Source organism: Thunnus maccoyii, chromosome 18, assembly GCF_910596095.1.
Source record: "Thunnus maccoyii chromosome 18, fThuMac1.1, whole genome shotgun sequence".
Taxonomy (NCBI): domain Eukaryota; kingdom Metazoa; phylum Chordata; class Actinopteri; order Scombriformes; family Scombridae; genus Thunnus; species Thunnus maccoyii.
In genome coordinates, this window is record NC_056550.1 from 8,678,338 (window position 1) to 8,702,983 (window position 24,646).

General features: G+C 43.0%; 1 protein-coding gene across 1 annotated transcript; it reads right to left on the bottom strand.

The window, feature by feature from the left end:
• Positions 1 to 5,981: 5,981 nt before the first annotated feature.
• rnf216 (ring finger protein 216) lies at positions 5,982 to 24,611 on the bottom strand. The gene is made up of 17 exons (XM_042391981.1): positions 24,497 to 24,611; positions 23,527 to 23,656; positions 20,730 to 20,866; positions 19,116 to 20,486; positions 18,879 to 18,955; positions 18,018 to 18,126; positions 16,624 to 16,785; positions 16,403 to 16,514; positions 16,018 to 16,151; positions 15,763 to 15,813; positions 15,198 to 15,335; positions 14,766 to 14,914; positions 14,371 to 14,449; positions 9,438 to 9,535; positions 7,941 to 8,163; positions 7,408 to 7,477; positions 5,982 to 6,944 (listed from the first exon to the last, which is right to left on the bottom strand). Exons 2-17 carry the CDS (start codon positions 23,591 to 23,593, stop codon positions 6,547 to 6,549), a joined length of 3,375 nt encoding a protein of 1,124 aa, XP_042247915.1. The 5' UTR covers positions 23,594 to 23,656; positions 24,497 to 24,611; the 3' UTR covers positions 5,982 to 6,546.
• Between the last annotated feature and the right edge of the window lie 35 nt (positions 24,612 to 24,646).

The window sequence follows — 24,646 nt, forward strand, 5'->3', positions numbered from 1 at the left end:
CCAAAAAAATCTTACTCGTACTGAATTTCAAATAAAGCTGAGTTTAAACAGGGCTTGATAGATATAGGAAAGGGTCTTTGAGGTGGAAGATGGTTTGGCTCTCAGGCCAGATTCATGTTTGTTCTTTCATAATGATAATTTGTACCTACAAAACACTATGATGGTCGTAGTTCAACCTGCATAGTTTTGTAAATCATAGCGTTTTCTCGCTCTTGCTCATTTCTCATATAATCATAGTGCTACTTACTGGGTCCCCTGCCAGTTTCTGACCACATGGAGCAGCTCCATGTGCTGTCCCACTTACACACACACATATATGGAAACACACACTTTTTCCTGTCTGCTGAATAGAGCCTTTGTGTTGAAACATTTATTCCAGTGCAGAGAAAGGGTAACCCCCTCTAAAGATTCACACACACACACACACACACACACCATTCAGGGTGGTAATGTAATGATGTAGCCTCCAGAGCAGGTCTCTAATCCATCCCCCCCCCTCCCCGTTAGGCTTGCAGATCCCAGAGGAACACCCAACATGGCAAAACAAACACACACCCCTCATCTAATCTCCTCCCTTCTGCTGCCTCATCTCCACCTCCCACCTAATCTTTCTCCCCCCTCTCTCCCTCTCCTACCATCAATCCCTCCATCACTCAAACTCATTTTCCACCTCTTTCTCTCCCACTCCTCTTCTCCCTCCCTCCCTCCCTCTCTCCTTTTTTCCTCCTCCCTCTTCTGTGCGATTGAGCTGAAAAGATGAGTCACTCAAAATATGACCCAGATCCCAGAAATGGGTGCAGTGGTTTGTGGGTAAACTGTCATGCTGCAGGCAGAGCTGGCTGGTTGGCCCAGAACGAGCAAAGAGACGGAGGGAGGGATGGGGGGAGGAGAGGCTGTGTGCGAAATGGCCGCCGTCTCCACCCACATCTGAGTCCCCCAACCAATTGCCCTGTTACCATGGAAACACCAGCTTCTAGAAGCGGCGAGGTCTGAATCAAAGCGGGAGGCCAGAAGAGGCGACGTGTGAGTGTGAAGCTTCCGGACTAAAAATGTCAAAAACCTTCATTACATCCAAAATGCAGGCTGATTGAGGCTTGTGTGTGTGTGTGTGTGTGTGTGTGTGTGTGAGTGTGTGTGGTGTTAAGGGGTGGGGGTTGGAGGGGTTAGGATGAGGAGCATTGGGGAGCAGCAGCTGCAGGAGGAGGAGGAAGCCTTTGATCAGAGAAGAGCTCATCATTGAGGAAATAGCACAAAGCCGAACTGTCCTCCTCCTATATTCTTCCCAGGTACTCGACTGCAGAGGATGTGTGTGTGTGTGTGTGTGTGTGTGTACAGCCTTCCCACCAGCTCTCCTCACTCTAATCAAATCTACGTCCACCCGTGTTTTTCCATCTCTCACGTGGCCATGCAGTCAGGCAGTCAGTGGGTCACCGAGTCAGTCAGTAATCTCTTTAGGGGATGTGAAGGAGCAACATGAGTCTGTGCAGGATGAATAGCAGGTTGACAGATAAGCCAAGAGAGACTTTCGGCATACTTTCACATTGGCGCTGTATGTTGTGTCAGATCAAACCCAGTTTACATCGAATTAATTATAGCAATGCATTCCCCTTAAAAATAAAAAAATACATAAAGAGAGTCCAATAATTAATGTTCATTTCAGTGAAATTTGGGTACCAGACCAGCTTCAGGCAAATAAGCAGAATTTTAGTGGTGATCCAGATGTGATTATTGCTTTTCAGTCAGAACTGTGAAGCAAATGGGATGTTTGCAGGATCAGGGAATCAATTGAACTTAAAAGGGATGATGCATGATGCCTTTAGGTGTAACAGCAATGGTGCAATGCAGGGTTGTTTTGTATTTAACCAGATGGTCCCGCTGACATAAAAAGTCTTTTTTAAAGTATTTATCAGGAAGGTACAGTATAAAAATTTTAAGAAACAACCATATTATAAATGAGTTATATGAAAATAGAAAAACAAAGTGGAAAATTAATGTAGAGCAAAAGTGTAGGACAAAAAAACCCCCAGCAATGTAAGAGTATATCAGTGTTTAAAGGACGACAGCACACGGCAGGTATGAAGCATCCGAAGATTGTATGAGCAGCTTTACCGAGGTCACAACACTGAGCAGCACAGCTGTAAAAGCACACACTCATTAAAAATACACACATTCATTAAAGATACACACAAACAATAACAGACACAAACAATGCCAGCGGAGGTGGAGCAGCAAAAACTGTCTGGGGAGCAAATGCTTCTAGACAACAACAGTCCCCGAGGATGAGGCAGCAGAGGGCGTTAATATGCATGCACAAACACACACACACACACACACACACACACACACACATACACACACATACAGGGACGATGTGTGACTCTCAAGGTGTGAAGGTTGTCTCGGTCAACATAGGTGATGCATTTATTGTACAGTTACAGTCATACTCGCTCTCACAGGAACATGAATAACAGGAAGCTGCAGCAGAGGTGGTGTTTGTCAATATCAGGGGTGCCAGGAGATTTGCAGGTCATGTCTGGTTCATATTTTCAGAGCTGCAGACAGAACCGCAGCTCAAATCTGTCTCATCAAAACCCATTCACAGCATCAGGTCCACAAGAGCTATTCACCGAAAGGCCTGACTGTTTGTTTCCAGTAGTTTGTATGGGGAACAGTGACGCTGTTATTGAACTCACTGAACTCCTGATTTATCACATTTGGATCTCAAGGCAGATAAGGCAAGGCCAATTTATGTATATGGCTCATTTCATATACAATGGCAATTCATGGTGATTCACTTTTTGCATAAAATAAATAACAAGAAAAACAGAAAGACAAACAAAACAACATAAGTTAGGAGTAATCCTATATAGTATATCCTATAGTATATCCTATATCATATAGTATCAGTATATATAATCGTTATATTCTGGAAAATAGTTGAGAAACTTTTAATATATGAACAGAATAGAACACAAATTACAGCATTTAACAAGATGACAAGATTATAATGGATTTATAATATATATGAAGAATGTAATGAAGAGGACGCCAAGCAGCTTCCAGGTGCCGCCAGAACAGAATAGGATCTGAGCCACGTGACCTCCATCACCATGGAGACCTGGCAGGAGGACAGACTCACACATGCATACAGGGGAGACTCACATCACACCATTCACATACATGGGAAAAAAGACAAGAAAAGACATTATTCACACAGGAGAGAGAGAAGGATAAAGACATCATTCAGAGAGAGAGAGACATGAGGTGAGGCTGAGCGCCTGCTGGATGGGGAACCAGATCCCAAACCTCTGGAAATGGCACTGACAGCCAGGGAAGCAGAGTGGTTCCAGGATGGGTGATGGTCCAGCAAGAGATGCCTGAGAGACAAGAGAGAGAAAACAGGAGGAGAAAATAGGGAGAGAAGAGACTGTTACCGTTACTTGAATTTACAGCTAACTGCTGTCTAGCAGGGCCAACGACCAGCAGGCCTCTAATTTAGTAATTTGACTATGATCATCAGCCCTTACAGGCACATACAGCTGAGTATCTTCTGTGTAGCAATGGAAATTTATTCCATGGGAGGGCCTAGAACCGAACCCTGGGGTACTCCATATTTAACATACTGTGCTCTTTCAGATACAGTAAGTAGGACTTAAGCCAAGAGGGTCAGTCCAGAGACACCAAATTTACACTTTAGTCTGTCTAAAGGCTACACTGAGATCCACTGATAGAAACACAGAGGTGGAATCTGAATACAGTAAACAACTTGTGTCATCTCACAATATATATCATCATATTACCCAACCCTAAGTTAAGATATTAATAATAATAAGAATCTACAGTCATGCCAGTGGCTTTTTGAGGCTGTACTGAAACACAGCGTGGTGCTTTGAGCTTAACACTAGCTGACAACATACAAATTTCATGTCAATCATTTGAAATAGTTGTTGAGATATTTCACTAAAACCCAAGAACATCATGGTGGCAGATAAGGAAAAGTAATTAAGTCTGTACAAAAATTCATGGTAATCTCTCCAATAGCTATTTCAGTCAGAACCAAAGTAGGGGACAGACTGACACTGCCATTCATAAAAAATTAGAGTTCAAAATAGTTAAAACAGCAGAATATGTAAGTTTTCAGTCTAGACTTCAAGTTCAGATTGCCGTTTTATTCCAAATATGTGAAGTGTACTAATTTGCAGCCTCCTCATGTAAAATAAGATGATTTCAGATCGTAAAATGAAACCTAAAGAGTTTTAATCCAGCTTTCAGTCCTTCATGTGTGTATTTACACTAATGAGGTTCAGTCTCTATTGCTAATCTAGCTCCATCTTCTGACAGCATTTTAATTTTCATTTCAGAGTGGGCGTTAGACCTTAAGTGTATATGAGTGACAGCACCATATTGCCATAAGTCTCCTTTATTGAGCCTTATCACATCACTTAAGCCAGCCCTTTGTTCTTTCAATTAAATGAGTCATTAGCAGATAATTCTCTGTAATACTATCCAACTGTAATCCATGACCCACACGCTCGTCTGGCAGGCCCCGGGGTGTCTTCATGGACTAGAAAAGAATAAAACACACTAGAATAGGATTTCTTGAGAGAAAGAAAGGCGTGATTGTTTTCAGGGACTGAGGCTCGTTCGCTTCATGTTGGCAGGAGAGCAGCAGTGATGATCGGGGTGACGGGTCACAAGGTCAAGGGGTCAGGACTTACGCTCATCTGAGCAGCCGTCATGTTTACAGTGGTCATGGGAGTCACACACACTCATCTATACTAAATGATGGACGTCTAAACATGCAACACACATTTTACACTATTTACTCATCATGCTGAGCACAATTAAGACTGCAAAAACTTTTTGGAGCTTTGTGGAGTTATAATGATGTCATCAGGGTTATCTGAACATGGGCTGGCATGGAAAGCTTGTGTTACAAGCTGAAAGTGTGGGGTTTGAAAAACATTGGTGTTTACCAGGCAGGGATGATCTAACATAAGACACAATTGTGTTGCATTTTGGGAAGTGTAGGATCCAGGTGTTTTTGAAGCTTGACCCATCCTAAGGACTAAAAAGTCAGGATATGACAGCTTCTGTTACTTTTATTATGACCATTTCCCACTTTATGGAAGTGCAATACTGAACCACCGGAGTACCCCTTTAACAGTAATACTGGTGTTAATTTCTAATGTAAATGTTTTTCTCTTTTCAGAGGGGATTAACAGTTTATGGAGCAAAAAAACCCCTGTCATAGCTGCAGAAATGTTACATTATCAGTGAACACAAGGCCAGGATTTGTTTCATTTGAGTGTGTATTTTGTTTCTGCTGTCCAAAAATGAGAGATCAACACATAAATAAGCAGCAAGTTATGTGAAGCCTCTGTGGAAGCCCCTACATGACCTGTATCTTTTTTTAAATACACATACAATAAAATTGTATTCATGACAGCCTGGCTGGTGCTAGTAGATGCTGATTCTGATTAAAGTCAAATTCTGGCTCTCACAAAACACAGCCTGTCTGATACCACCCATGACTAAAACCATTAGGACCCCTGGGCTAAAATGGGGGTTTGCTGTGCTACTTTTATTGTCTGCATGCAGAAACAAGAGGTTGTGAGTGTGTGACTGAGGCAAAGTGATTCGTCACACTAACAGCACACTTGGCTGAACAAAGAAGTCCCCTCTCTGAGTAACATCACAAAGCCCAGCTGTCGCTGTGCCTCGATTGGTGGAAACCACCCTCTCTGTCATGTGATTGGTGCATAGCCCTGGGGCTCAGTTATCATGAGTCAGCCCCTTTTTCTGCATGAGACGAAGGAGGAGGGGTGAGACAGAGACAGGCTGAACGGTCCAATCGATAGCAGAAGAAAGGTAGTAAAGAGTGATTTCTTCAGGTATGACAGAGATGTCTTCTTCTCCCACTCAAATAAAAACATAAAACCTTCAAAACAGGCGAAGTCCAGATTTGCATGAAACAGAAATTCAAGGCAACGTGAACAGAAAACTTTATTAGAAAACTGTGTTGTCTCACACATTACACAAAAGATACAGAAGGGAATGCTAATCGTTTTTTTTATTTTTATTAATATTATGTACTCAAAAATATCTGTATAAACAGGAAATAAATTGTCTCAAGATTCTCAACCGTTCAGTTCAACCCCGATATTTGAACGGAAAAAAGATGGAAAATGGAACATCATTCTTGAAGTCTGAAGTTCAGGGGGAGAAGGCAAAGTGTCTGAATGTGTGTGTGTGTGTGTGTGTGTGTGTGTGTGTGTGTGTCTCCTTACAGATGAACTTATCATTTCAGTGTGTTTTATCATCTGAAACGCAAAAGCACGCGTCGAGCCGCCAGTCTGAAATCTGCGTGAGCACACGAGACATGAAAACTGATGAGCACAGTGGAAAAAGATAACATCAGATCTACAAAACAGCACTGAAATGAAAAGTGTAACTGTAGCGAGAGAGTGTGTGTCTGTGTGTATGTGTGTGTGTATGTGTGTGTGTGTGTGTCTGAGGATGCACTCGTCATGGAGTGTGTGTGTGTTAGAAGCGTCTGTAGTAGCGGGCCGGGGGTCCATAGTGCATGGGAAGGTCCATCATGTCCATGTTATGGTGATGAGGGTTGACTGGAGGAGGGTTGTGGTGGTGATGGTGGTGGTTATTGTTGTTGTTATTGTTCAGGGGGGGCAGGTGCTGCAGTGGGGGCACATAGGGCGCGGGGGGCAACCGGGGCATGATCACCTGGTGGTACATCCTGCCCTGGGGCGGAGCTGGAGGGTAACGTGCGCGTGGAGGGACGAACAGGGGAGCTTGTACCGCCTGGGGGTGAGGAGGGGCTGCGGGGTTCGGGTTCTGTGGGTTTTCAGGGGGCGGACCCACACGCGGTCGCTTGGCATCTGTGATGGGCTCCGGAGGAGGGCCGACTCTCTTCCCTGAAGTTTCTGAGAAAGGAAGAAAAGAGGAAGAAACAGAGAAGTTATCGATGAACCAGCAGCTGTCTGGTTTTATAGCATGTCGAAATATTCAGGACTTCCCTGGAGGTTTGAATCTAACCCCTGTACGCCCTTACATACTTTACACAAACACATTCAGACAAACCAAACACAGGAAACACCCTGCAACTGCTGCCGGCTTTAGCTGTAAACAGCCAACTTGTCTGAATAAATAATGGTATAAAAGACAAAGAGGAAGCAGCAGACAGGAAGAATAATGTTGCTACAGAGCGACATTTCTCTGCCAGGAGATATAAATCACCACATTTCTACATCAGTTAAAAAAAAAAAGAGGGGAGCTGATAAACCACACTGAGCAATAATTAACAGTTTGTACAGTTCCAATGAAACAGTTTGGTCACAGTTTTCTAAGTAAGTGTAAATCAACAAGTGAAAGTGTGTCAGTACTGACCTGCAGACTTCTTATTCAGCTCTGCCTCTCCTTCCCGCTGGATCTCCTGAATGATTCGCTCGTCATCTTGCTGCAGAAACACACACAAAAAAGATGTTACCAATGAGATGAAGAAAACAACCGTTTTATCAAAAGAGGAATCACTCCTGTGGTAAAGATAATGTTAAGAGAGCAGATGACCCCTTTAACCAACCCTCTAACGGCCCCCCTGGTTATAAGTATTTGGCCATTTCTTGGCACTGCCTTCTAGACCAGCTCTTGGCCAGCTCTGGTGCCTCTGTAGAGTTGATGGAGCCGCTCCAGCTCATTAACTGCTCGGGGTCTAATTGTTGCTTTCGGTTGCCAGTGATGCTGTGGCCAGGTCACTGTGGGCTACCATGGAGTCTGATGGTCAAGGTCGTAGTGCGGGGAGTGTAAAAGAGTGTGTGTACAGGATCACAGAAAGATCTGGATGAGCACCGACTGAAATTAAAGTCACTAAATCACAGAATGTGTGCGTGTGTGTGTGTGTGTGTGTGTGTGAGACAGCGCACCGTAGGGTCAGTCCACAGGGAGCACTTGCGGCAGTGGCGGCAGGGAGCGCCAGGAGAGCGGGCGTGCTGGCAGAAGTGGTTGTAGCCGGTGATGGGCTCTCGGCAGAGGTAGCACATGAAGCTGCCGCAGCGGCACGACATGCGGTTGCAGCCCTCCGACTTGACCAGCCCCGTCCCGCACTTGACGCACTTCCTCACCCGAGCAGCTGTCATACGCTCCTCACTGCAGCACATAGATGGGAGTTAGCAAAATTTGACAAAAGCGATGCAGCAGAGTGATGAAGTGGATGAAGAAAGAAGTAAGAAAGTCAACATGAGGAAACAGAGACAAGAGAAAAACATAACAGCGCTGCAAAAACACATCTCTGATGCTGCAGATAGTCAGATGAACTTTCTCCAGCATATCACAAGGTCATAGTTGTCCTCATGGTTTGTATTTTTGAAGTCGAATGAGAGATTTTGTCTGCAGCTCAGGTTCATGTTAGTATTTTCTTGTAGGGGTTACCAAGAGGCCTTCACCTGGAGGTTTGTTTCAGGGTCAAACACACTCTGTTTTGTCTCTGTGTTGTCGTTCGCTGCGGCTTTATCATTAAGCCAACATGGCTTTAGGCTACAAGAACAAATCAAACAAACAGTCCATTGAGACGCTAAGATCTCCAGAGTACTGTACTGGTGGGGTATCACCAAATTATCTTCTGTTCCGCATGACTACTGTAACTTGAACATTTTTCCTGCCTGTTTATCTAACACATCACAACTGACATGGCTGACATCAAAAGTTAACTAAAATGGTAAACTGATGTTTAGTTTTAGTGTAGCATCGGCATGGCGGACTCTGCCACCAACAATGAAAATTACTATATAAACAGGTGATTACATGATGAAAAAATGCAGACCATAAATTGTATAAAAAACAGGGCTTGATCATGAAAATCTAAAGGATTTTAACTTTAATGGTTTAAACCAGGGGATGCTAACCCTACAACTGCTCCATAACAGTGAAATGAATGAAAATAAAGGGCACCATAGGATGTTACACCAAGAATGTGATTTATCTGATCAAAGTGAGCTTTAAAACCCATACGCTCAGTGTGCTGACCAAACACCGAAATGAAGGTGAGCTGCTCAGACCTGCTCCACTGATCTTTCTACCAGGCTGCTTTTCCTGTCTCTTTCAGCGGCAGGAAGTAAGAAGATCTGTGAACGGCTCAAAACAGGAAGTACTGCCCAGCAGGCCCAGAGGAAGCAGCCGGCTTCTCCATTTCCTGGAGTGTTGTCCGGGACACTGAGCTGTTTACCCAGCATCCTCTCTGGTGAGGACAGGAGTTGAGGGGGAGTGAGAAAAATGGAGAAACGGACAGGGCTTGGGACAAAAAAAATGCCCTTTAAGAGTGAAGCGAGACCTGTCTATCTCTTGCAGATTATTAGCAGAGATGGCTGAGAGGTGGTGTGTGGATAAAGGAGACGGGTGGAGTCGTGTTGGTTTGAGTCACTTACAAGAGCACCCTCATGCGGATCTCGTCCCTCTCCAGGACCTGCTCACACGTCTTCCCCACATGCTGCTTCCACTGGACATGACACTTTCTGCAGCTCTCCTGCACGTCAGACGTCAGGGGTAGAAGAAAAGAAGGAGAATTTTTTCATTAGAATCTCTTAACATTTATTCACTCGTAAATTTCTTAACACATCATCAAATACTGAGAGGTTATCCCACATTTCCCCATTTCATCCTTCCATCTATCCCCTCCTCCCCTCCTCTAACACATCTCTAATAAATGCTGAACAAGAATATTCCTTCACAGCATCTGCTCTATATGCTGCTGGTGCCGCCACTGCAGGGACTTGCCCAGACACGGCTAGGTGTGGCTCTCCGTGCTATAGTGTGTGTGTGTGTGTGTGTGACTGCAGCGAGAGTGCGATTTGCTCGCCGCTGACTGCCTGGTTGCCTAGAAACAGCAACTCCGTCCACCAGCCTCCTTTAACTGTCTCGCCCAAGACGTTTGGCTAAAGGACACACGGGGCAGACGGCACCGCTGCACCTCCCTCGCTAACCCTAAGCTAAGTGGTGTCACCATAAATATTTGAACCGCTCATCTAATATTGAAGAGTGTGGAATATGACAGCTGATGCGGCGCAGCGTGATCCATATCTCCAAGGCAACCTCCAGTCTGACCCTTAACCTCGGAACGGAAAGCCCGCAACTGTCGGAAACACACCCTCTACGTCCTGTGCTCTCCTTACACATCCTTTATTCGCTGTGTGCGTGTGTGTGTTATCTTTCATGTCTTTCTGCCAACAGAGGCTCGTTGCTGTCACTGACACAGATGTGTGTGTGTGTGCAAGGTCAGTCAGAGGGTGGAGAATTGGAGGAGTTCTCGCTGGCATTTGGAGCAGTTTAGAAAGACCTTTAAAACCAACTGTGATGCCACATTTACCAACGTAGCTTCAAGCGAGGGGAGAGCGCTTTTTCTGAGCCAATTCAAACAAGAAACAGATGAAAAGTAGGCTAAAAGGATTCACATTTTTATGGTAGCTCTGATTCATAAGGGAGTGTCCAACGGAGAGATACGGGAGTGTGTGCATGCACGCTTAAAGTATAATGAGAAAACTCTCTCTGGTCTATGATTTCAGACAAATGTGGGTCTTTAGAGAAGGGGAGGAGGGTTTATGTGTGAGCCACAGGGCGCAGACTCAAGTGTCAGAAAAAAAGAGAGAGAAAAAAAAAAAAAAATCACACAAAGACTTAGGAGGGAGAGAGCGAGAAGGGGAGGAGGACACGGGACAGTGTGGTGAAAGATCACCCCCTAGTGGTAACCCACAGACCAGGAAGAGAGACAGCATGAGCGAGGGTGACAGTGCGTCTGGGACCTGTTGGACGATCTGTCGAGAAGCAGGAACTCACCTGAGTTCTTATACCTTGGCTAAAAATACAGCCGATGACGTCGGAGTCAACCCGTGTCCAGGGCGTGTCTTCAAACAAGTCATTTAAATAATCAGTTGTGAAACTGAGTGTGAATGAAATGTGACGATAGTTGCCGAGACACACGCCGCTGAATGATGTACGAATGACAGGAATGTGAACAGGGCTGCAGCTTGATGACAATCAGGCGTTTATATATACACACACACACACACACACACACACACACACAAGGAAAAAAAAACACACTCCAACTTTTATCTGGAAAAAAAAAAAAAAAACATTCATTCATAAGCACTCACTCCTCCCTTCAGTCCTTTTCTCTTCCTGTGCTTCTTGCTCTTACTTGTCCTCTATCTTCATTCAATTCACTCCTTTCCCCTGGGTCCTACCCTCCTTCCTCCCCTCCCCTCCCCTCCAATATCTCCTTCCTCCATCTCCATTCATTTCTTTCCTCTCTTCCTCTGGATCTTTCTCTTTTTCTATCTCTCTCTTCCCTCCTGGTGCAGGCTGCAGCAGCCCTTATAAGGTGGTGCAAGTCGCTTGCGGGGCTTCTGATTGGGGGGCTGCATCGAGTGAGTGTGTGTGTGTGTGTGTGTGTGTGTGCATGAGTGTGTTTTTTTGGTGGGGAGGTGGCTTTTACTGCAATCAAAATTGAGTGCAGATAACTGGGCAGGGAGAGAGGAGAAGAGATGTACACCTAACATGACTGTACAGATTGGGTTTTTTTTTTTTGCATGTTCTGGTTTATAAAATGCGTCTTTGGGGGAAAGTGATGAGACATGCAGAAGATGTGAAAATGGATAACAACACTTAGAGATTACACAAACACACTAGTGCACAGATCCAGCTCTTGTTTGCACTCTGACTGTCTTCCAGTGGCCTACATTTTACATTCCTCTGCTTTCATGAAGCAATCATACGCGGGCCAAGAGCAAGCCTGTCCAAATGTCCTCATAACCACATGTGGAATACATTAGCATCCACTTGTGTGTGTGCATGTATGTGTGTGTGTGTGTGTAGGTCAGACAGAGCCGGGGGAGAAAGAAAGAGAAGGAGACAGGGAGGGAGGAGAATCTGGGTCAAACTTGATCTGAACCACATTTGAAATGGAGGGAGAAGTGTGTCCGACCAGTAAGAAACCAGTACAAGGGGAGTGGAAAGAGCGGCCGGCCAATGAGGCAGCGGTGTGAACGAAGGCGGGTGGGCTTACGGAAGTGTGTCAGTTACATAATGAAGCCCCTCCCTGCTCCTAGACTGAGCGGGCGACTGTACAACAACTGTCTAACCGTGCTTATGCTGACAGGAACCAGGAACCAGGATAAATAAATTTAAAAAAGAAAAAAAACACATTAAAGCCAGTCTATCTAATAATTATATTCTTATTTATGAGGGGGTTTCCATTGCACAGAAGGGAAAAACTCCAGACAACACACACCTCAGCAGCCATGGACTCACATCCTGATTCTTGCACACATTAAAGAGGAAGCAAGTTGGGTTAACTTTTTGTGCGGTTGTCCAAAAAAAGTACGAGCCTCGGTTCCTTCATCACTCAAAAGTGTCTGATACCGTAAACATGTCGGCTTCTACTGTTTGACCTAAATCTGCAGTTGTTGGTTACAGATATTCAGAAAAAGGTTCTGGCATGAAGATATCTGGAGCATGTCTAATTTTTTTTTTTTTTTTTTTGCATCTTTGGGTGTGTATGAGTATGTAATAGGGTGCAGCTGTGCAGTGACACTGCAGAGCTGACAAGATGAACCTCTGGCTCCACCTACAGGTTAATGCAGAGAATAGCAGAAGAAAGGATGAACATCCTCATCTGCACCGAACTTCTGCATTTATGTAACCTCAGAGGTTTGCAGGATTTCAGGTAGTTTCATTGTACTTTCCAACAAAACTCTGATATGACGATGTTGGACATAAACAAGGACATTACTGGTAACAGAGAAAAGCCGCTTGGTTTAGAAACAGTAGGGGACAAATCTGGAATGACAACTCACCACAAGTTAGAGGAACTAGCTGAGTTTGGGTCAGCAGATGTAAAATGACTCTTTATCATTTGACCACCTGAGAAACAAAATCTAATTATGTGATGAAATAATAACTTATTCACAAGAGGTCCAGGCTGAATGGGTGGGAAAGTTGGTGATGTCTGGCGATTGTGCACAACCACTTTCATCAAGAAGCTGGGAGGTTTAGGACACCAGTTGGATGGAGCCAAAGGTTTAGAAATCCATGTCACAGTTAAGCCAGCTGCCTTAATTCATCTAATACTACAATATGGCAGCAGAGCTGTTGTAGTAATTCACCGCCCAGCTGTATTTCTAATCATCTCTATGTCATGTCGGCACTGCACTAAACTGTACAGAATGGGGCTGTCAGAGAAAATGTTGGGAAATGGAAAACAGCGAAAAATGCAGATCACATTCTCTCGGAGCCAAAGTGCTTGTTTTGTCTGATGTACACTTCAAAATCCAAACATATTTAATATACAGAGATAAAAAATGTAGTAAATCCTCGCAAATTTGAGAAGCAGGGATCTGCAAATGTTTGGCATGTTTGCTTGATAAATGACTATCAAAACTGATTATTTAGAAGGACTAATAGTCTCGGCACTTGTTTGAAAATGAGATATATACATGCAGAAATACATAATCAACAAAAAGGAGGGAGGGCTTAACCTAGTGCCATAGTGCCAAGAGGTGAGTAAACATATAGTGTTTACAATAACATTCGCACACATTTATTATGTTGGAGTGTTGACATAACCCCACCTCTCTCTCTCTCTCCCCCATTCCGGGAATGCGGTGATATTAAGAGTGTGTGTTTGTGTTGAGTCAGAAAGAGAGGAGTGAGTGTGAGACACAAGAGCATAAACAGACGGAGACAAAGACGCTTCAAGAGAAAGATGAGGGGGTTGCATTTGTGTGGAAAGAGTCAGAATAAAACCGTATGCATGTGTGTGTGTCTGTGTGTGTGTTTCCGCTGAATAATGGAGATCTTCAGACTGGAATCCATGTGACAGCTTTGGCAGACAAAAAGCAACGCCTCCCCCCCCCCCCCCCCCCCCCCCCGCATTCCTCAGACAGAGGGAGGAGGCCCAGGGATAAACAGAGAGGGAGAGACAGAGGTGGCAACCTCGCCAGATGGAACCGTTTCATCTCCATCATCTCCATAAAACTCTTCATCAATCTTTCCTCTCTCACATATTTTGATCTCATGTCTGAGCTGCGCCGACATGATTTACGCTGAAGAGGACGGGTGCACACGGGGCCTTCAATGCAACACCGGGTTTTTCTGTCACGATGGACTGAATTATTCATGTCTCCTCTTGAATTTAAATCAAGGTCCAATCTCTCCTTTGTACAGTATGATTTACCTCTGAGAAACAGCCATATGTGACTACAATAGAGGGCTGCGTATAATATGCAAGAGCCAAAGTGTTTTGAAAGTGAACATATGGCTTTACAGTTGAGGTCTGTAGAGGAAAGAGAGAGTAGGACTGACCTTGCGGCATCGAGGGTTGGGACAGCTAAATAGAGACATGTCTTTGTCCAACAAGGCCGGGAAGTTGCAAAACGGACACCTGCAAAAGTCAGAGAGGAAGTGGAAGGAGTGAGAAGGAGAGGAAATGTATTGTTACAGCTGTACATGAGACACAGAAAACACACAGACCTTTAGTTAACATTCAGGGTGACTGGATGTTCAAAACAGCCACATGTGTCCGACACTTAAAAACAAAGTGTGAATATGTCGGTGGAAACAAACTGCTTGAGTATCAATGACCTGGTCAGAAATGATGGATGGAAACACGTGTCTGCTGTACATCATAAAGGATGTAAACACTACAAAACAAGGGTCATGTGTAGACAGTTCAGATACGAGTGTAAACACACACTTACCGCACAAGTTCATCAGCACAGGTGGCAGCGACCGCCTCCTCCGCCTGCCTCTCATAATATTTATAGAGTATGTTCTCTGGTAGCACCTTTTCCAACTCGAACACTGGGTAGGAACACGGGCAGCCTCCCTCCATGCAGCTCAGCTCCAACTGCAACATCAACACACACACACAAATGCACAGATGCAATCACAAACCACTTTCAGCTCACTGCAAACACTCGGTCACACACGCAGGCATGTTCCCTGACATAAATATCTGAATTTATAACTACAGTATTTACATTTTATTTGACTGTCACTTCACTTTGTACGGCTATTCTCCTGCTCAAGAAGACATTGGTTTTCATGGCGATAGTCACTTATAGTTGCCTGGCAACATTAGTAGGTAGGCCCTATTCACATCATTTGAGGAGAACAGTGTGCGTCCGTACCTTTCCGGAGCCGAATACTGCCTCCTGAGCGTATTTGACCAGGCACTCTTTACAGAACAGGTGGCCGTCTGAACACTGTGTCATTTTCTCAAACGCAAACTCCCCGTAGCAGCAGCCACACTCGATCAGCTGGCCGTCCTGGAGACAGAATCATACACAGATGTATTTTATGCAACTCTGATTTTTAACCTAAATTAAGAAGAGTGACCTATAAAACAAGTAGTCTACAGGATATTCTACAGGTAAATTACTTTTCAGGGAAACTTCAAGAACAGCAATTTTATTCGGCTGGCTGACTTTGGAGGAAATACTCTTTTAAATCTGAGTCCTAGAATTACTCATCAATAAATCATGCAGCTATCTTATATATAGGTTCAGCAGCAACCCTGTGAATGATTGATAAATACTATCCTGAACAAGCACACCAACAGCCTCTGAGTGTGTCTGTAAAGACTTTCCATCTGTTCATCAAGAGCGAGGTCATGCTTTGAGTGGATGTTAAATCTGTCAGCTTTTACAACATGATGACTACATCTTGCTTGGTGGAAGTATGTGTGCTTCCTACCTTCTTATATTCATCTTCATTGACCTGCAGAGCCAGGAGGAAGTCCTCATGCTGGAGAGAGAAGAAGGCAGGAGAAAGACTGTCAGACAGAGTGACTTTCCTGGTGTGGGCGTACTCTCAATCATGTACAATACAAAAAACAAAAAGTTGTATAAAGTCTGTAGGCAAAGCTGTAATACTGAGAGATAGAGAGACATTATGAATTACATCATATGTAACTCTCACAGAAGAAAAGACAGATGTATGTGTGTTTACCTCTGCCCATTCCTTGGCTTTCTGCTGATAAAATGAAAGCTCCTTCTGAACAGAAGCTTCCAGATTGCTGTACGTCCTGCAGTAGCGACGGTCGTTCTCCAAGAAATACATCCTCTTGTCAAACTTCACTGAACCTGGTGGACAGAGGGAACCAAGTGAGTGAGAGAGCCTGGATACCTTAAATCCTACATTCATATTCTTTCTGACCAGAGACGAAAAATGTCCTCTCAATGACGCATCTCCGGCTTTTCAGTCAAACTCAATTACCAAAGCGAATAAGATAATGGCAGCAAGGCATTATCAGCAAACGATGGCTTGTTACATCCACTGCAAGAACTAATGCACAAACAAATGGGTAAGAAAAAAAGCGAGAAACTCTGTTCACCGTGCTCAAAGTGGAAATCAACGTAGCAGCGCTCAGAGGAGGCTCTGCTCCGTCGTCTCTTTCCTGAGGGGTCGCCTGATTCTTGCCACTTCTTCAGAGCTTCACATAAGGCCTGAGAGGGGCGGAGAGAGAGAGAGAGAGAAAGAGCGGGAGAATTGTAATTGCATTCCTGACACCGACAATCATCAGCGACGTACGGTGTAGTACGAGTCTACAGGTACCTTGCGTGTGATTGCATAGTGTCCCTTCAGGACATTGAGGGCCCATTTGATGTCCTGACAGCTGAGCATCCTGAAATCCGCCATGAGCAAGTCGGCAGCCTGCATCACAGCCTCGGGTCCCACCGTCCCCAGCTTGGCATAGTCGAACAGGTCCTCTGTCACCTGGAAAGACCCGTCAGACAAGCATAAACACAGTACCCAGACACTGAGCTTCACAGGTGAATATGGAACTGTTATTAAAATGACAAATGAAAAGTTACAATTACATAGCTGCAATTTGGACAAATTAGGCTTTTTGTCTTGTAGAGTTGGGAACAGTTGAATAATATATAGAATAATCAGGTTTTATGGCAGAAGAGACTGAAGAGGTTTGTTTGTGCAATCTGCCGTTGTGTCTGTTGTTGTCTCTTGTTTTATGCTTTCATAAGTGTGTGTTTAGTAAACTTTGCTCGGGCAGAGGAACAATACAATTGAGGGCCGCAAATAACAATTATTTTTATTATCTATTAATCAATTACTTGTTTAGTCGATAAAAAATGTTTGAAAAATAGTGAAAAAAATTGCATTTACTAGTTCTTAGAGACAGTCTTCAATTTGTTTTGTCTGACTAACAGTCCAAAACCTTAAGATAATCAATTCACTGTCATATATGACAAAGAAAAACAAGCTGGAACCTTGAAAAACTAAATTTAAATATGACCTTTTTTACTGAAAAATGTGCACTTATTAGTTACATGTTTTACAGGTTCTATATTCTAGTGAAGTACTTCCCAAATGTGTTTATTTGAATTGATTTTAAACTTGATATTTTTTAACACTATTCATTAAACAGAAGTATTGTTAGAAAACTTTTTTAAAATGAACTGTTAATGTTTAGGTCAAGTTTACATTCGTGCCATCACTTGGAGTAACAGATGCTGGGCCTTTCAAACATTTATTTATTACTTTTAGCTCACTATATCAACCATTAATCCTTTATTTTTAGCTAGCTATCTATTTCAACCACTTTCTCCATTACTTTTAGGTAAATATTTAAACTGTATATTCATCACTTTTAGCTGACTATATAAACTGAATATCCATTATCTTGAAAGTGTTTAATCATTACTCTGTGTATTTATTGCTTTTAGCTAAATGTTTCAACTTTTTGGCTTGCTGTCTCTTTGCTATAGTTTACACTCTAAATTAGGTCATGTGGTGTTGAGGTGTTACAGCTGACTCAGTATGTGAATATATAAAATCCAATTGTAATTTCTTTTTTTTTTTCAAATTATTTACGCTATCCAACAATCTTTCCATGTATCCCCTGGCAACTGCAGAAGTACCACCTGGGATACAAGTACCCCTGGTTGGGAATCACTGATCTAATGGGTTAAACACACATATACACATACCTCTGTCTGGGTGTCTCCAGACTCCAGTAGGATGCTGGTGGGAGGTGCTGCGGCCGCTGCAGTGTCTCCCCTGGGATACTCTGGGTTCTCCAACAGCAGGTTACAGATACTGGAAACACAACAGAGGAAAGCTGCATGTAAACAAGCTTGCATACAAACACACAGTTACAGGAATGTATGCTGATGTTCTGGCAGTAGTCGTCAACATACACCCAACATTTAAATACAGATTCTATACTGTGTCCTGCTGAAATCGTGGCAATAAAATGAACACCTTCATTTTTCTACTTTATGTGGGAAAAATATGTAACTCAACTGACCAGTTAAGACAGTCTGTTTGTTGAAGTCAGGCATTTTTGATAGTTCAATAAATCCTCAAAATAAAAATCATGTAAGAGACATCTAACCTATAATAATGAAAATGTACAAAATGTACAACATACATAAAGAAACTCAACATTGCAAAGGATGTCTGAAAATCTTGTATTATGTTAAATCATAACTTCTGGCTCAAATCACAACAGACTCATTTTAAATCATGACATTAAATCCAGACTGCTGAACCCTCAGCAAATCCTTTTTTAATGCAATGTCAAAAAAAAAAAAAAAAAAAAAAAAAAAAAAAAAAAAAAATCTTATTCCTATCCTACTCTCTTACCAGTGAAACTTTGACCTTATTCAGAGAAAAAGACATAAATACTGAAAAGGTTGGAATTGTGCTATAAAACTGCAGCAGAATCGATCTTTTTTTTTTCTCCCCAACTAGACAAAAGCCAAAATAAATCAGCAGGTATTCATTTAATTTACTGAACAGTGGTCATATCTCCACAGTACTGGGGAAAAAAGATTGAGGTTTCTTACACATTCAAGTCTTTCACATTATTCTTTTGGATCAGTTCTGCTACATAGGCTTCTTGGACATCTGGGAAAAGATCCAACTGTAGAGGATACACAAAGAGTTGAAGAGACACAGGCAGAAAAGAGGCATGGAGTTGGGACAGAGGAAGTGAAAGGCATGTAGTCACAACACGAGAAGATCATTTAACATTTTAACTAACTTATGAGCTCCAGTTCAGGCGTCGTTCGCGTGATACTCACAACACCAGTGATGAGGGTTCTGACGTGGGGCTGCAGCTCCAGTCTCTGACGCGGCGCAGAGGGACCAGGCCTTGCATCCTCTATTCGGGGAATGTCCTCTGGTGCGGGGGGGACTGCGACCAGACCGGGGGCTAGATTGACCCTTTCTAGGTTTGGGGCTGGAGCCAGAAAGAGACGATCCTCTCCTCTGTTGTGGGGGACTGACGCTATGGGAGCTGGAGGAGCGGGAGGGTTAGAGTTTGCATGAAGCACCCTGATGTTGAGGCTGCGGACTGGTGGGACCACATTGGAGGCGTCAGCCTGTGGTTGCAGGTTGGGAACAGCCTCCCCAGGCGCCTGGCTCCCTAGGATGATCCGGTGACCTGCCTCTGGAGGTCCTAGTCTTTCTGGGGCTGCAGCTATTAACACTGCAGGGGGTATCACCGGGATCACCTGAGGAGCTTGAGGGGCCTGGACTGGACCCTGGGCTGGGGCCTGAGCCAACGGCTGTGGTTCAATCTGAATGAGGTTGCCCTGCATGCGATTGAGTGACACGGGCTGCAGCGGGTCCTGCGGCCTGAGCTGCAGCTGGGGTTGGGTTATTAGAGCAGAGGCTTGGATGCTCGGCTGTTGTGGAAGGACGACTAGCTTCACCTCCTTCAACTGGATGAGACGCGGCTGTAGGTTTGCGCTCCCACTGGACTGAGGCTGTGTAGATGTACCGGGCTGAGGCTGAGTCCGCGTGTGAAACTGTGACTGAGGATGTGCAGATGAAGTACTGGCCTGAGGATTGTCTTGTGTATGAGTACTTGTACTAGCCTTTTCTTGAGTTTTTGTAGAAGCACTTGATGAAGTCATTGAAAACTCAGAAGAAAAGTGCATGGTACTGGTGGAGGTACTCGGTTGGGGCCCCACCAATAAGAGTGCTGAAGAGCCAGCTTGTGGCTGTGTGAGTCCAGATGTGCTCGGCTGAGGCTGAAGAAGTGCTCGTATAGGTGCTCTCGTTGTGATGCCGCTAGCCTTAGCATTTGTGGAGGTAGATGGGGTTTGGATAGGAGAAACTGCTTGGTGCTCCACTTTTGTATGTGCTGACGTACCGTCCTGTTGCTGTGAGTTTGTGTTAAGTTTTGGCTGAGACAGTGTGAATGATGAAGAGCTAGGCTGTGGCTGTGTCAGTCCAGATGTGCTAGCCTGCTCTAGTATCTGTGTTCGTATGGCTGGCCGTACTGCAGAGGCCTTGGCATCTCTGGAGGTAGAGGGGGCAGAGCCAGGGTCCCCTGTGGGAACCCCAGAAGTTGCGCTACTTTGACCAAAAACGTGAATTAGGTTGTGAGAGGCCCCGCTCCATTTCGCTGCTGGGCGAATTACATGTCTGCGTGCAGGAGTCAGAGGCTGAAGGAAAAGACAGGAGGCAAAAGAGTTAACTGCCACATTAGCAGATGAATGGAAACAATGATGATATTTCTGTTGCAACTTTTTCTTTTACTTTTGCAGCTCAACATGCCAACTGTCTAACAAAAGACATTTACATTTCCTTCAAACTTTTACCTTTTGTGTAGAAAGCAACAGAGAAGATTCAAATACTTAAGACGCTGTAAACACACTATACACACACAATAAAGGTTTATCAGTCACCTCCAGTATGCTGACGTCGTCATCATCGGCATCATCCGGGACAACAACAGGACTGCAAGGTACCAGAGTCACGGGCTCCTCATCAGAGTCATCAGAAATGGTGATGAGTTTAGGCTCCCTTTGACGGGCACGTGAGCCTACACAGACACATGCACTTGAGTTAATATTAGCATTAAATTGAGTAAACTGCATGGAGACAGAAAAAAAGATGAATGATTAGAAATTTGTGTCATGTTTTGATATGTATGTCATCAAGAGACAATGTGTGTGAAAAGAGAAGTGAGAATGTGGCATGAGTCATTGTTGAATTTTTATGATGATATTGTTGTGTTGGCCAGAAATATTTTTGTAAACAACATTATTATTGTATTTTTTAGAGTATTAGCTGCAAACACTGCAGAGCAACTTTAAGAATTATTTTACAGCTTTTGTTACACTGCAGGGCACAAAGGAAACAGGTCTGCACACTGTTAGCCTCCAAATAAATAGTTTATTTCTCTTTTTCTCTTTTCATGGTAACATTTCATCAGTCAAGTGTGAAACAGAAAAAAGACACTTCCTGTAGAGGCAGTAAACAACTGGAAGCACCATCACCTGCTGGTCAGCAGGCAGCAGGGGAAAAACACCACAAGATGGCGATCACAGTACTCCAGAAAAAGAAACAACACAAAAAAAACAAACAAACAAAAAAAATACCAGTAGGTTATGCATATTTGCAGTGAGTACTTGGGATATATATACTTTTTCCCCTTGAGATTTATACTGTGTTTATACTGTGTTTTGCCTTTTGGTTCCCATTATTAGAGAACTTTAAAACTATTTTTGTGTGTTTGCTGCATACTTTTACAATGCTGTGTTGTTACAGACTTACACTTATATAATATATACATATTTTTATATATATTAAATATATATTCTTTCTCTATTAGATTGTGTTTTTACTTGTTGGGCTGTGATACCAATACACCTTCCTAATGATATTTGTTGGGATAGGTCTGTCATTGATGTCATATAACAATGTATTTTAATTTTTTCTGTTTTTTCTTGTTGTTTCTTTTTCTGGAGTACTGTGATCGCCATCTTGTGGTGTTTTTCCTGCTGCCTGCTGACCAGCAGGTGATAGTGATTTGAGTTGATTACTGCTTCTACAAGAAATGCCTTTTTTTCTCTTTCACACTTTGGCTGAGGAAGATCATGTAGATCGAAACGATGCCTTGAAAAGAGAAAAAGAGAGTTAAACTGTTTATTTGGAGCCTAAGAGTGTGCAGACCTTTCTCCTTTGTGCCCTGCAGTGAAATATTCTGTCTTGCACCTGAATATTTCTGCGTGGATGTGCGCGGACTTGATAACTCTTCTAAAGCTTTTTGTTACACTACATGAATCCCTGTGAGCAAACCTGTCCTCAGCATTTGACCCAATATACTACAGGCCACATATAATACGACAGGAGTTTGTAGTAGGTTGAATTTCATTAAGTCTTTACATTTGAACTTGATTGTTCACTGAACATGCTACCATTTTAAGAGAGCATCAAGCCATCATGGTGGTCAGAGTAATATACTGTAGATTGGAGAAGGGGGTAAAGGTATATCAGGCAGCCACAGTTCTTGAATTTCAGTTATTTTGTTCATTTTTCCGATAGTAACCTTTATGTGACAGCTTTTCAAACATGTGGATAGCATGAAATACTCTCGGTTGAACCATCAGTAAAGTAAAAAAAAAATCTGAACTTTTGAAAAAAGTCTAAAGGTAGAGCAATGTATGTAAAGTTTGTATGAACCAGGCCAACTACAAGATCCACAAAGCCTGAATACAACTTTCTATGTTTCGAAATTCTGCAACTTGAATAAGTTGAGTTTTCAAATAAATCCTGCAAATCTGGTGCATTGTTTCATTCCTGGTTACATCAGTGAAACAATTCAGATGTGCTCAAAACATGATTTGTTACAAACAAAAGTTTCTACTGTATATAACGAATAATTTTATCTGTCACAAACATTTCTCAGATTAAGATCTGTGACCCAAATGCCATCTACAGTGTTGCAAGACGGTTGTGTGCAGATGGTTCAGTTCATTCAATTTATCTATTTTTTTTTTCTTCCAGCAAACTTATTGAATTATCTGTGTACAAAGTTCATTTTCATTTATCAGGCCTTTCTTTAGGTGCCATCAGCAAAAGCAATGTTTGGTATGCTGCTGAATTTTGTGACTTATGGTGACTGACTATTACAAACATGTTACTCACTGTGGTTGTCTGCATGCCAGTTCCTCTCAGGGTAAATACAAGCTTTTATAGTGTTTGTCATTTACAATTTGAAATGAGACTTTGCAAAGTAGACTAGTTTACATATTGTAGGTTTATTAAAAATCTTAGTGGGAAAAGCAGTATAGATTTTGCCACATGGTTTTCACTGACTAGAAATTAAGTCATGGACTGTTTTTTTACGCAGGACTTAACTAATATAATAGTGACACATTTATCTTCATATCTGTGATGTAGAAACTAAAGCAGGACATTGACGCTAAGCTTTTCCAACCGATACAGTGTTTGCACTTACAAGCTACAACCTTAAAACTCTGTCTATCAGGACTGGCAGATACTCCATGAAGAACCAGGGTGAGATTTTGTTCACATTTGTGTGATACTGTGGTCAGTGCGACAAGGAAAGCATGTTAGCCTCATTCATAGCTTTGCCACAAACTACAGTGGCATGTGCATATGGCAGCATATGCCATGCCACTAAATAGTTTGAGCTGTATATGTATGCATGTGAGTGAAGATGTGCATTTGTCTCACCTTGGCTGCGATGGATGTTGAAGCTTGCCAGGTGAATGACTTCGTCATCACTGCCTCCATCTGCCATTGTGACACTACTCTCACCAGCTCTCTGAATTAGCCCACACAGTCACTGCTCCAGCGATACCATCTACTCCATATATACACAGACACACATACACACAGCTAAAGCTAAATTCCCCTGGAATCCAAAAAATCGTTTCACTTTAAAACTGTGACTTCTCATAACATTCACCAAACTCGTGAAGGCTTGGACCGCACCCTGTTACCATAAATGATCGGATCATACAAGAACAAGAAACTATCCAGTGGCAAGTTCAACTGATAAGTTAGCAAAAGAGAACTGAACAAAAAGGAGGCTTGTAAAAAAAAAAGCAGAAAACTATAGCATAAGGAGAATAGTTATGGTGTTAGGATTTGTGTCACTTTAAATCACCAATATAGAAGATGACGTTAGCTGCTAACTGAAAGTTGGTTTGATGTGTTGGCTAACCTTATCCCACATGAATACTTTGAAACATTACCTCCGTCATCATTAGGTACTTGCCCTAGCTACTCGCCCCCGATCTGATCAAAGTTGGCATTTAATCAATGTGAATGTTACATGTTGTTTAAGAGTGGGCGCTAACATTACGAGAAACTGGCAATGTTGCAACACTATACCAACTTGCGTTTTATTCATAATCTTGACAATAACGTTAACACGTATAATACTGACTTAAAGTTTAAGATGCTGCAGCTATAGAAACAAACACGGTAGAGCAACTATCGATCACTTCCGCGCACACAAACAGAACAAACCACTGCTCTCAGCTAAGCTAATGTTAATTAGCTTGGCTGGCTAGCTAGCCTGTATGTTAACTAGTTAGCTCACTTGTGGTTGAATTTATGCCCATAACATCGCTTCAAACCATCCATATACAGTTTAAGATGCATGTATAAGAGCTACATATGCAGAAATGTACAATACCGCAGCTTCGTGTTGGATAACCAGTACAAAACGCCTTCTTGATGGACTGACAATCCGTGAATATCGAAACAAACTGCCAAAACAAGACCAGTCGAACGTCACGCGTATTTTGTCTTTCGCTGCGTACAAGCAGTGGCCTTCTGGGAACTG